At 50.6% G+C, this 12,824-nt stretch overlaps 3 protein-coding genes and 1 pseudogene across 3 annotated transcripts; all 4 read left to right on the top strand.

Moving 5' to 3' along the window:
- The first annotated feature begins 753 nt into the window (after nucleotides 1-753).
- On the top strand, nucleotides 754-1,062 carry LOC118684177 (feather beta keratin-like). Its single transcript, XM_036378919.1, has one exon. It carries the CDS (start codon nucleotides 754-756, stop codon nucleotides 1,060-1,062), a length of 309 nt encoding a protein of 102 aa, XP_036234812.1.
- A 2,708-nt stretch (nucleotides 1,063-3,770) lies between these two features.
- LOC118684103 (feather beta keratin-like) lies at nucleotides 3,771-4,079 on the top strand. The gene has a single exon (XM_036378811.1). It carries the CDS (start codon nucleotides 3,771-3,773, stop codon nucleotides 4,077-4,079), a length of 309 nt encoding a protein of 102 aa, XP_036234704.1.
- Nucleotides 4,080-7,302: 3,223 nt separating this feature from the next.
- Nucleotides 7,303-7,611, top strand: LOC118683971 (feather beta keratin-like). Its single transcript, XM_036378613.2, has one exon. The coding sequence runs from the start codon at nucleotides 7,303-7,305 to the stop codon at nucleotides 7,609-7,611; it is 309 nt and encodes a 102-aa protein (XP_036234506.1).
- Nucleotides 7,612-10,243: 2,632 nt separating this feature from the next.
- On the top strand, nucleotides 10,244-10,878 carry LOC118684160 (feather beta keratin-like; annotated as a pseudogene).
- Nucleotides 10,879-12,824: the final 1,946 nt, after the last annotated feature.

Below are 12,824 nucleotides of genomic sequence, written 5' to 3'. Positions count from 1 at the left end.
CAGGAAAGGCCTGACACATAAACAGGTTTAGAATGTTGGCAATGGACAGGGAGGGAGAGATGTGATTGAAGGGGACACCTGTCAGCCGCAGAAGAGCTGCAAAGCCCAGAAGGTCCTAACGTGGCTGTGGGGGAATGAGGACCCTCTCCACAAGACACCCACAAACCACAGCACACATGGGACATTGGGTGACTTCACTGTTGACACTCCATTGTCCAAAGCTTTGGTCACATCCACACCACGCCACAAAAAACCATCATCATCAACATCCGTTGGTCTCTAATACTTGCATTTAACGTTTCTGAGGTCAGATAGATACACACTAAAAAGCTGGACATGACAGTGTAGAGTTACAGGATGAAAAATCCGTCCCACCTCAGGACTCACCGCTCAGCCAGCAAGGAACAGTGGCCTGCAAAATGTCCCAAGGCCATGGGACAAGGCTGTCCCACCCCTCCAGAACCAGCATAAAAGCCGGCCCAGAGCCTCTCTCCCTCACACAATTCTCTTCAAGCCTTCTCCTCTTGCGCCTGCCAGCAACAAGGTGAGCCTCATGCTCCTTACCCTCCTGCTCCTGCACCCCTGGCCCCTCTCTTCCAGCAGCTCAGCCCCAGACTCAGCAGCCCTCACGCCTCCCCACAGCCCCACAACAGGCTCCACATAACTCACCCTCCTGCATCACTGCCCCTCGCGCCCCCACACCCCTCTCACACCTTACCCCCCTTTCTTCCAGGCACCCTCCACACCACACCCATGGCCTGCAACAATCGCTGCAGTCCCTGCGGACCCACCCCGCTGGCCAACAGCTGCAACGAGCCCTGTGCCCTGCAATGCCAGGATTCCCGCGTCATCATCAACCCTTCCCCTGTGCTGGTCACCATGCCGGGACCCATCATGACTTCCTTCCCCCAGAACACCGCCGTCGGATCCACCTCCTCGGCTGCTCTGGGCACTGAGCTCAATGCCCAGGGACAGCCCATCTCTGGGGGATTTGGCTTTGGCCTTGGCTACGGCCTGGGAGGCCTGGGCTGCTCTGGCAGAAGGGGCGGCTACATCTGCTAAGGGCCCTCAGCACCACCCCCTGACACCACCAGCTCTGGCCTCTGCCAACAGCTCCTGCAAGCAAAGCACCTCCGCTGATGGTCTCTCTACTTCCACCTCACCTTGGATCCCTTCAAATTCTCTCCCTTGCCTTTCAAGTCTTATGCCTTAATAAAGTTTTCCTGCACCAAAGTCTCATGTCTCCTCTTCTTTTTGAATTTGAAACCTCTCACACCCTCACCTATGGGGTGGATGGCAAAGGGGCACAACACCTTCCTAAACAAGTAGAACCCCAATAGTGACAACCAGGACTGCCACAGGAAGCTGGGTTGAATGGTGACCATCCAGAATATGACAAAATCACATCTCCTGCCATAGCATAGGCTTTAACAAAACAATGCTCTCCTGCTCATTGCTCTGGTTAAGTCTCTCCATGCAAGCATATGCTTGACAACATCTCCTCCCATCACAACTCTCAAACCACACAAACAATCACAATATCATCCAGCCTCAGAGAAACTCAGAAAGTGCTGCAAGGGTTTCCATCCCCTCTGCTCAAGGAAGGCTACCCAGGGAAGGATTTCCAGAACCATGGACACTTCAGGTTTTCATCTCCCTGCACACAGACACTCCAGCAGTTCTTCCACTCTGTGACCAACCTCACATTAAGAAAGGTTTGTCTGCACTGCCCATGGGATTCCACCTCTTTTCACCTGTGCCATTGCTGACTTGTAACAACCCCACGTTCTCCTGAAGTCCCAGCTCTCTGAGTCCTCTCTGAAAAATCCTTCCAGCCCTTTAAATATCTTGGTAGCCCTGAATTGGCCTTGGTTTACTAAGTCTGTGAGCTTCCTCCCCTAGGGACCCCAGACCACCTCACAGCAACTCATTTATGAGGATGTTGAACAGTGCTGGACTCATGGAAATGACTCTAGAGTTACTTGATTTGAAGTTTGACTCTAGCTTGACAATTGGATCACAAGGCTCCAGATCATGTTGTTTCAATATTATATAAATAGAGCAGTCCACCTCACTCACCCATTACACCACCTGTACATCCTTGCATAGTCTGCGATGATGAAGTAGGAGACACTGCCAAAGACATTGCTAAGAGGTGGAGGTAAATACCAGCCATGGCTCCCTCCCCATCTACAGTGAGATTCTTTTTTTCTTTCTGTATGTAACATAGAGGTCACTAAGACATGGATTTTGCCTTTTAAAATAAACTCTAACTGCTCCTCATCTCTTCTAGGACCTGAACTTGGAAATGCTTTGTAGAGGAAAAAATTGACCTATCCTTGTGGGTCCCTGGAAATCCATAGGCAAGGTGGGAGGGAGTAAATGCATTGGAAGGCACAGGTCCTAATGCCCAGCACAGCCACAAAGCCCCAACCAGCCTGACAGAGCTGTAAAGGAATGACATCCCTCTCTCAAACACAGCCCCAAACAAAAGCACACCTATTCCATGGGCTGAACAGATTGATGACATCCCAATTTTCCTAGGTATTTGCAGTTTATTCTGGTTTCTCTGACATGCAACTTCCAAGCAAATCCTCCCAAATACCAACTCACACTTTAAACCTGCTGCCAAGATCAGATGGACTCAAGCACAAGAATGGGACATGGAATTGCAGAGGTGCAGGAAGGAAAACAGTCCCCAGCTCATGACTCGTCAGGCTGGGCCAGGTAAAACTGAAGTTATGATTTCCATTCAGGTACCTTGAGAGAGTAAAAAGGTCAACACATTTCTTCTGAAAATTGAATGTATCCAGGTCATTCAAGTGCTCCACAGACATCATATGCTGATACTTTTCCACTTTTCCTTTCTAGGTGTCACTCAGAGCCCAGCAATGGGACCCCACAGTGTGAAATAGCTGGGGCCAGATGAGATGAGTGCTATGGACAAATAAAACCCAAGACATTGCAGGGCCTGACAACACTCCCCAAACCACAGGGATTGTTCTCCCATATCCAGGAGGAAAGGCCAGGCATATAGACAGGTTTAGAATGTTGCCAATGGGACGGGGAGGGAGAGATGTGTTGGAAGGGAAAACCCATCAGCCCCAGTAGAGCTGCAAAGCCCAGATAAGCCTGACGTGGTTGTGAGGGAATGAGGACCCTCTCCACAGGACAAAAACCACAGCGGACTAGGCCAGGCTGTGACTTCAAAGTTGACAGCCGACTGTTCAAAGCTTTGGTCACGTCTACAGCCCTCCACAAAAAACATCCTCATGCACCGCCCTTGGTCTCTAATACTTGTATTTAAAAGCTGCCGCCCATGTCAGATGGACGTGGAGTCAAAAGTAGGACATGACATTGCAGAGCTGTGGGATGAAAAACACTCCTCACCTCATGACTCAATACTATGAGCTAACCAGGAACTGTGGCCTGCAAAATGCCCCAAGGCCATGGGACAAGGCTGTCCCGCCCCTCCTGAACCAGCATAAAAGCCAGCCCAGAGCCTCTCTCCCTCACACAATTCTCCTCAAGCCCTCTCCTCCTGCTCCTGCCAACAACAAGGTAAGCCTCAAGCCCTGACCCTCCAGTTCCTGCACCCTTGGCCCCTCTCTTCCAGCATGCAAAGCCCAAGGCTCAGCAGACCTCATGCCTCCCCACAGCCCCACAACAGCCGCCACACTCCCTCACTCTCCTGCATCACTGCCCCTCGCATGCCCACAACCCTGTCTAAATTCATTCCTTCTCTTCCAGGCATCCTCCACACCTCACCCATGGCCTGCAACAACATCTGCAGTCCCTGCGGACCCACCCCGCTGGCCAACAGCTGCAACGAGCCCTGTGCCCTGCAATGCCAGGATTCCCGCGTCATCATCAACCCTTCCCCTGTGCTGGTCACCCTGCCAGGACCCATCATGACCTCCTTCCCCCAGAGCACCGCCGTCGGATCCACCTCCTCGGCTGCTCTGGGCACTGAGCTCAATGCCCAGGGACAGCCCATCTCTGGCGGATTTGGCTTTGGCCTTGGCTACGGCCTGGGAGGCCTGGGCTGCTCTGGCAGAAGGGGCGGCTACATCTGCTAAGGGCCCTCAGCACCACCCCTGACACCACCAGCTCTGGGCGCTGCCAACAGCTCCTGCAAACAAAGCACCTTGGCTGATGGTCTCTCTACTTCCACCTCACTCTGGATCCCTTCAAGTTCTCTCCCTTGCCTTTGAAGTCTTATGCCTCAATAAAGTTTTCCTGCATCAAAGTCTCACGGCTCCTCTTCTTATTGAATTTGAAAGCTCTCACACCCTCACCATTGGGGCTGGATGGCAAAGGGGCACAACACCATCCTAAACAAGTAGAACCCCAACAGTAACAACCAGGACGGCCACAGGAAGCCGGGTTGAATGATGATCATCCAGAACATGACAAAATCACATCTCCTGCCATACCAAAGGTTTTGACACAACAATGCTCTCCTGCTCATTGCTCTGGTTAAGTCTCTCCATGCAAGCATATGCTTGACAACATCTCCTCCCATCACAACTCTCAAACCACACAATCACAATATCATCCACCCTCAGAGAAACTCAGGACGTGCTGCATGGGCTTCCATCTTCTCTCCTCAAGGAAGGATACCCAGAGAAGGATTTCCAGAACTATGGAGACTTCAGGTTTTCATCTCCCTGCACAGAGAGATGCCTACACCTCTTCCTCTCTCTGACCACTCTCACAATAAAAAAGGCTTCTCTGCTCTGCCCATGGAATTCCATCTCTTTTCACTTGTGCCCTTGCTGACTTGTAACAACCCCACATCCAGCTTGGTTTCCTACAAGTCCCAGCTCTCTGAGTCCTCTCTGAAAAATCTTTCAGCCATTCAATATCTTGGTAGTCCTGAACTGGCCTTGTTTTACTAAGTCTCTGAGCCTCCTCCCCTCAGGACACATGACCTGCTTACACCGACTCACATTGATTTTGAGGTAGTTGAACAGTTTTGGACTCAAGGAAATGACTCTTGAGCTGCTTCATTTGAAGTTTGACTCCAGCTTCACTTTGGATCACAAAGCCCCAAGTCATGTTGTTTCAATATTATATAAATAGAGCAGTCCACCTCACTCACCCTTCACACCACCTGTACATCCTTGCATAGTCTGTGATGATGCAGAAGGTGACACTGCCAAGACATTGCTAAGAGGTGGAGGTAAACACCAGCCATGGCTCCCTCATCATCCACAGGAAGATTCTTTTTTCTTTCTGTATGTAACTCAGAGGTCACTAAGACATAATTTTGCCCTCCAAATTCAACTCTAACTACTCCTCATCTCCTTGCACGAGCTGAACTTGGAAATGCTTTATAGGGGAAAAATTGTCCCATCCTTGTCTGCAGGAACAAGATCCCTGGAAATCCATGGGAAGGTGGCAGGGAGTAAATGCACTGGAAGGGGCAGGACTACTGCGCAGCACAGCCACAAAGCCCAGAGCAGCCTGACAGGGCTGGAAAGAAATGGGGTCTCTCTCTCAAATGCAGCCACAAACCAAAACACACCTGCTGTCCCATTGGTTGAACTCATTGTTGACATCCCAATTTTCAGAGGCATTTGGGGTTTTTTTTGGTTTCTCTGACATGCACCTTCCAAGCAATCTTCCCAAACATCAACTCTTACTTTAAAGCTGCTGCCAAGGTCAGATGAACATGCTCACAAGAGCAGGACATGGAATTGTAGAGTTGCAGGAAGGAACACAGTCTCCAGCTCATGAGTCGTATCCCTGGCCAGGGGTCTATGTACAAATCACAAACAGGATGAGCCTGCTAGGAACTTGCCTTGAGCTGTTGTATTTTTCAGCACCAGTCTCATTACAGGGTTATGACAATGGGAAGATGCCATCAGCTCACATCCCAGGCAGCAGACAAAGAACGTCACAACTTACTTGAAAGGTTTTTTGACCAATCACACAAAGCAAAAGCATATTGACAGTAGTTCTATCCAACTACTATAAGCACGCATACCTTTGATTATACAATGCCTGCTTAATTCAAATACAATACCTGCTTGTAAGCCATAAGATACAATGCACAGAGCTCCATTATTAAGCTTAGAACTTCTTAATATCTCGCTAGATATACTTTTCTGCAGCTTCGGGTGTTATTCTAGACAAGTGTTAATAGACAGACCATTGCTCTAGTTTTACTAACTTTTCTATTTCTTAAATAATTTATCGCTTTCCCAAAGCCCACTGATTTTGTGGATTCCCACAACTTGTCAGGCTGGGCTTGGAAAAACTGAGGTCATGATTTTCAGCCAGGGAGGGTGAGAGAATAAAATGGTCAATACTTGTGTTCTGAAAATTCAATGTACTCAGGTAATTCAAGAGGTCCTCAAGCCGTAATCTTATCCTTCATCAGTTTTCCTGTCTAGGATTCACGCAGAGCCCAGCAATGGGACCCCACAGTTTGACCTCATTGAGCCCAGTTCAGACGAGGGCTACAGATGAACAACACAAGACACTGGACAGCAGGGGAGGTGCCACAGGGATGGCTCTCCTATATCCAGCAGGAAAGGTCTGGCATAGAGACAGGTTTGGAATGTTGGCAACGAGACAGGATGGGAGAGAATGACATGGAAGGGGACACCCATCACCCCCAGAAGAGCTGCAAAGCCCAGATGAGCCTGATGTGGCTGTGAGGGAATGAGTGCCCTCTCCACAAGACACCCGCAAACCACAGTACAGCAGGAACATTGGGTGACTTCACTCGTGACACCCCACTGTGCAAAAATATGGTCACATCCACAGCCCGCCACAAAAAACATCTTCATCAACAGACCTTGGTCTCTAATGCCTGCATTTAAAAGCAGCCAAGAACATCACACCACAACAAGGTCAGATGAACATGGACTCAAAAGCAGACCATGACACTGCAGTGTTGTGGGATGGAAAACACTCCCCACATCAGGACTCACCACGCTGAGACAAGCAGGAACTGTGGCCTGCAAAATGCCCCAAGGCCATGGGACAAGGCTGTCCCACCCCTCCAGGACCAGCATAAAAGCCGGCCCAGAGCCTCTCTCCCTCACACACTTCTCCTCAAGCCTTCTCCTCCTGCTCCTGCTGACTACAAGGTGAGTCTCAAGCCAGCACCCTCCTGCTCCTGCACCCCTGGCCCCTCTCTTCCAGCCTGCTCAGCTCCAGCCTCAGCAGAGCTCACGCCTCCCCACAGCCCCCACACTCTCTTGCCCTTCTCAAACTTCACACCTCAAACTCCCCCAAACCTGCCCTTCCTCACCCCTCTCTCTTCCAGGCACCCTCCACACCACAAAAATGGCCTGCAACAACATCTGCAGTCCCTGTGGACCCACCCCGCTGGCCAACAGCTGCAACGAGCCCTGTGCCCTGCAATGCCAGGATTCCCGCGTCATCATCGACCCTTCCCCTGTGCTGGTCACCCTGCCAGGACCCATCATGACCTCCTTCCCCCAGAACACCGCCGTCGGATCCACCTCCTCAGCTGCTCTGGGCACTGAGCTCAATGCCCAGGGACAGCCCATCTCTGGCGGATTTGGCTTTGGCCTTGGCTACGGCCTGGGAGGCCTGGGCTGCTATGGCAGAAGGGGCGGCTACATCTGCTAAGGGCCCTCAGCACCACCCCTGACACCACAGGCTCTGGGCGCTGCCAACAGCTCCTGCAAGCAAAGCACCTCGGCGGATGGTCTCTCTACTTGTACTTCATACCTGATACATTCACCTTCTTCTTTCCCATCATTCTTTCACTTCAATAAAGTTTTCTTGCACCACAACCTGAGTTGCTTCCTCTTCTTTTTGAATTCCAATGGCCTCACATCCCCACCCTGCGCCATGCCAGCACTCAGCCTTTGTGTTGGATGGAAAGGGAGCAAAGAACATTTCTTAGCAAATATGTCCCCACCAAAAACAACCAATGCTGACATGGGAAACAGGGGAGAAGGGCGAAGTTTCCAGAACATGACACAAAGCCATCACCTCATCTACCAAAGGCTTTGACACAACAATTCTCTGCTGGGCACTGCTCTACCAAAAATCACACTAGGCCAACATACACTTGAAAAATTCTCTTCCCAGCAGCACTCTGGAGTCCTCCCTGTGAACAGAGGAATAACATCATGCACTTGGGCAGGAACTCCACAGTTCAAATGCTTCCATCCCCATTACTTAAGCAGGCCCAGCAGGAGCAGTATTTCCAGGATTATATCCAGTTCAGTTTTGGACCTCAAGAAGAGGGACCCCACTGCCTCTTACACTCTGAGACCATCCACACACACTGAAAAATTCTTGCTTCCCTGGCCTATGGAATTCCATCTAATTTCAATGGTGCATGTGCCTTCTATTCCTTCATGTGTGCAGTGCTGAGAACAGCTGGGCTCCCACACAGTGGTGACACCACCCTGCCCAGCCTTGTCTTCTGAGAGTCCCAGCTCGCTCAGTCTCTCCACTAGCAAGGATCCACCAGGCCCTTGTGTATCTGCTGGCCCTCAACTGCTCTTTGTCCACTAACCCCTTGTGCTTCTTCCCATGTGGAGGCCAGAACTCTCTGCACCACTGCACAGTACAGATCTCACCAGTGCTCAAAAGAGAGGAAGGGCCACTATTCCTGACTTCATGGCAACAAGTTTCTGAAATCTGTCTTGGACACAGGTGACACCCCACTGATGGAATTCCCCATCGCAACCTGCTGTTCACTCTGTCCTCAATCAGCACCACAGGGTCCTACTCACAAAAGCCACTTTTCAGAATCTCTGCCCACAGCATGAGTCAGGGTCAAGTGCAATTCCTGTCCAGATGCAGAACTTCTCATTTCTCTTGCCTAAACTTTGGGAGATGCCTTTAACCCTCAGTCTTGAGGCCCCTCTGAGTCGTTAAACAGCCAAGAGAAGCCTCAGACCCTCCATCATTTGCCAACACGATGAGGAGGCAACTCCCCCACTGCTGACAAGGAATGGAAAAGTCCAGGCACTCACACCTGGCACAGATGCAAAGCCCAGACCAGCCTGACTGACCTGGGAGAGTTTGGGGCCCCACTGAATAACACACCCACATACCCAATACCATGAGTTCTACGGGCTGACTTCACTCATGACACCCCACCTCTCCAAATCTTGGCCACGTCTTCAGTCCTCATTGACACACACCATCAACAACAGACTTTTGTTTCAAGCACTCACACTTTAAAGGAGGAATGACCATGATGGAAGGGGAAGCTCCTCATGCACAGCACAGTGGCAAAGTCCACACCAGCCTGACACGTCTACAGTCAGGAATGGGTCCCCTCTTCATAACGTACCCAGAAATTAAAGGACAAAAGTGCCATAAAATTACCTCACTGATGACATCCATAATTTTCTTGAGCTTTTGGTATATATTTTGGTTCCTCTGACACACATCTTCCAAGCAAACCATCCCAAATATCCACACACTTAAAACCTGACACCAAGCTCAAATGGACACGGCCTCAAGAGCAAGACATGACACTGAAGGATTGTGGGAAGGAAAACATTCCCCACATCAACGCTAAAAAGTCCAAGACAGACAAAAACGATGTTACAATTTCCATTCAAGGACCTCTAGAGAGGAATAAGTTCAACCCTTGCCATTTAAAAATAAATGTCCACAGTTCCTTTAACTGCTCCTCAAGTCTACTTTTCCTGCACCAGTTTTCCTTTCTAGGTTTCACTCAGAGCCCAGCAATGGGACACCACAGTGTGACCATGCTGGGCTCAGTTGAGATGAGTGCTACAGATGAACCAACACAAGACACTGGGCAGCAGGTGAGGTGTCACAGGGATTGTTTTGCTATACCCAGCAGGAAAGGCTTGGCAGATAGAAAGGTTTAGAATGTTAGCAATGGGACCGGGAGGGAGAGAATGTGATTGAAGAGGACACATGTCGCCCCCAGAAGAGCTGCAAAGCCCAGATGAGCCTGACGTGGCTGTGGGGGAATGAGGAGCCTCTCCACAAGACACTGACAAACCACAGCACACCAGGTCCAGGAGGTGACTTTACTGTTAACACCCCAATATCCTAAGCTTTGGTCACATCTACATCCCTCTACAAAAAACATCATCATCAAAATCCTTTGGTCTCTAATACTTGCATGTTAAAGCTGCTGACAAGGACAGATGGACACGGACTCAAAAGCAGAACATGACACAGCAGAGTCGTGGGATGCAAAACTCTCCCCACCTCAGGACTCACCACGCTGAGACAAGCAGGAACTGTGGCCTGCACAATGCCCCAAGGCCAAGGGACAAGCCTGTCCCACCCCTCCAGAACCAGCATAAAAGCCAGCCCAGAGCCTCTCTTCCTCACACACTTCTCCTCAAGCCTTCTCCTCCTGCTCCTGCCAACAACCAGGTGAGCTTCAAGCCCCGACCCTCCTGCTCCTGCAGCCCTGGCCCCTCTCTTCCAGCCTCCTAAGCTCCAGCCTCAGCAGCCCTCACGCCTCTCCACAGCCCCCACACTCTCTTGCCCTTCTCAAACTTCACACCTCAAACTCCCCCAAACCCCTGCCCTTCCTCAACCCTCTCTCTTCCAGGCACCTTCCACACCACAAAAATGGCCTGCTACAACCGCTGCAGTCCCTGTGGACCCACCCCGCTGGCCAACAGCTGCAACGAGCCCTGTGCCCTGCAATGCCAGGATTCCCGCGTCATCATCAACCCTTCCCCTGTGCTGGTCACCCTGCCAGGACCCATCATGACCTCCTTCCCCCAGAGCACCGCCGTCGGATCCACCTCCTCGGCTGCTCTGGGCACTGAGCTCAATGCCCAGGGACAGCCCATCTCTGGCGGATTTGGCTTTGGCCTTGGCTACGGCCTGGGAGGCCTGGGCTGCTCTGGCAGAAGGGGCGGCTACATCTGCTAAGGGCCCTCAGCACCACCCCTGACACCACCAGCTCTGGGCGCTGCCAACAGCTCCTGCAAGCAAAAGCACCTCGGCTGATGGTCTCTCTACTTCCACCTCATACCTGATTCCTTCAGCTCCTTCCTTCTCAGCATTCTTTCACTTCAATAAAGTTTTCTTGCATCACAAACTGAGTTGCTTCCTATTATTTTTGAATTCTAATGGTCTCACATCCTCACTCTGTGCAATGCCAGCACTCAACCATTATGTGGAATGGAAAGGGAATAAAGAACATTTCTTAGCAAATATGTCCTCACCAGGAATAACCAACGCTGACATGGAAAACAGGGGAGAGTAGTGGACCTACCTGAACATGACACAAGTCCATCCTCTCATCTACCAACGGCTTGGACACAGCAATTCTCTCCTGGGCACTGCTCTGCCTAAGTCACTCTATGCCAGCAGACACTTGAAAAATTCTCTTCCTAGCAGCACTCTTGAGTCCTCCCCGTGGACAGAGGAAAAAGAGCATCCACTTGGGCAGGAAATCTCGAGAGCAAGTGCTTCCATTACCTATGCTCAAGGAGACGTGGCAGGAGCAGGATTTTCACGATTATGGCCAGTTCAATTTTGGACCTCCAAGAAGATGGACCCCTTTGTCTCTTACACTCTGGGACAATCCACACATACTGAACAATCCTTCCTTCCTCTGCCCATGGAATTCCATCTATTTTCACTTGTGCATGGACGCCCTTTCCCTTCATGTGTGCAATGTTGAGAACAGCTGGGCTCCCGGACACTGGTGACAGTCCTCTGCCCAGCCTTGTCTCCTGAGAGTCCCAGCACTCTAAGCCTCTCCTCTAGCAAAGATTCTCCAGGCCTTGCACTATCTGCTGGCCCTCAACCTCTCTTCGTTCACTACCCCCTTGTGCTTCTTCAGCTGTCGAGGCCAGAACTGTCCATACCACTCCTTACAGAAGCTCACCATTGCTCTAAAGAGAGGAAGGGCCACCTCTCACGACTTCATGCCAGCAATTCCCTGAAATCTGTCTTGGACACAGATTTCAGGTGATACCCCACTAAAGTAACTCCCCACTGCAACCTTCTGGTCTGTGTTCTTGATCAGCACCACAGGCTCCTGCTCACAAAAGCCACTTTTCAGACTCTCTGCCACAGCATGAGCCAGGGCACAATGCAATTCCTGTCCAGATGCAGAACTTCACATATTCTGCTCTTGGAATGCAGGACATTCCTTTAACCCTTAGTCTTAAGGTGCTTCTAACTTGTGGAATAACCAAGTGGGGGCTCAGAGACTCCATCATCTGCCAGCTCACTGAGGAGGCAACTCAAATCTCCAACTGCCAACATGGAATGGAAGAGTCCAGGTGCTCACACCTGGCACAGATGCACAGCACAGACCAGCCTGACACACCTGGGAAAGTTTAGGGCCCCTCTTCACAACAAACACACAAAAACCCAAAACCATGAGTTCCATGGGATGACCTCACTGATGACAACCCACCTCTCCAAATCTTGGTCACACCTTCAGTCTCTTTTACACACACCATCAACACATTAAAGGAGGAATGGCTGTGATGGAAGGGGCAGCTCCTCATGCAAAGCACAGCTGCAAAGGCCAGACCAGTCTGACATGACTGTGGTGGAATGGGGCCCAAATTCACAGCACACACACAAAGTTAACCACACGAGTGCCACAGAATGACCTCATTGATGACACCCATATTGTTCCTAGGCTTTTGTTGCATATTCTGGTTTCTCTGACACACATCTTGCAAGAAAATCCTCCCAAATTCCAACTCACTTAAACGCTGCTGTCAAGGTCAGATGGAAACGGCCTCAAGAGCAGGACCAGACACTGAAGGATTACAGGAAAGAAAACACTCCCCACATCACAACGTGCAAGTCTATGTCAGGCAAAACCAATGTTCAAATTTTTCTTCTAGTAC

This window comes from Molothrus ater, chromosome 1 (genome assembly GCF_012460135.2).
Source record: "Molothrus ater isolate BHLD 08-10-18 breed brown headed cowbird chromosome 1, BPBGC_Mater_1.1, whole genome shotgun sequence".
Classification (NCBI taxonomy): Eukaryota; Metazoa; Chordata; class Aves; order Passeriformes; family Icteridae; genus Molothrus; species Molothrus ater.
The sequence above is the reverse complement of the archived record's forward strand: the minus strand, read 5'-3'. Positions and strand labels throughout refer to the sequence as shown.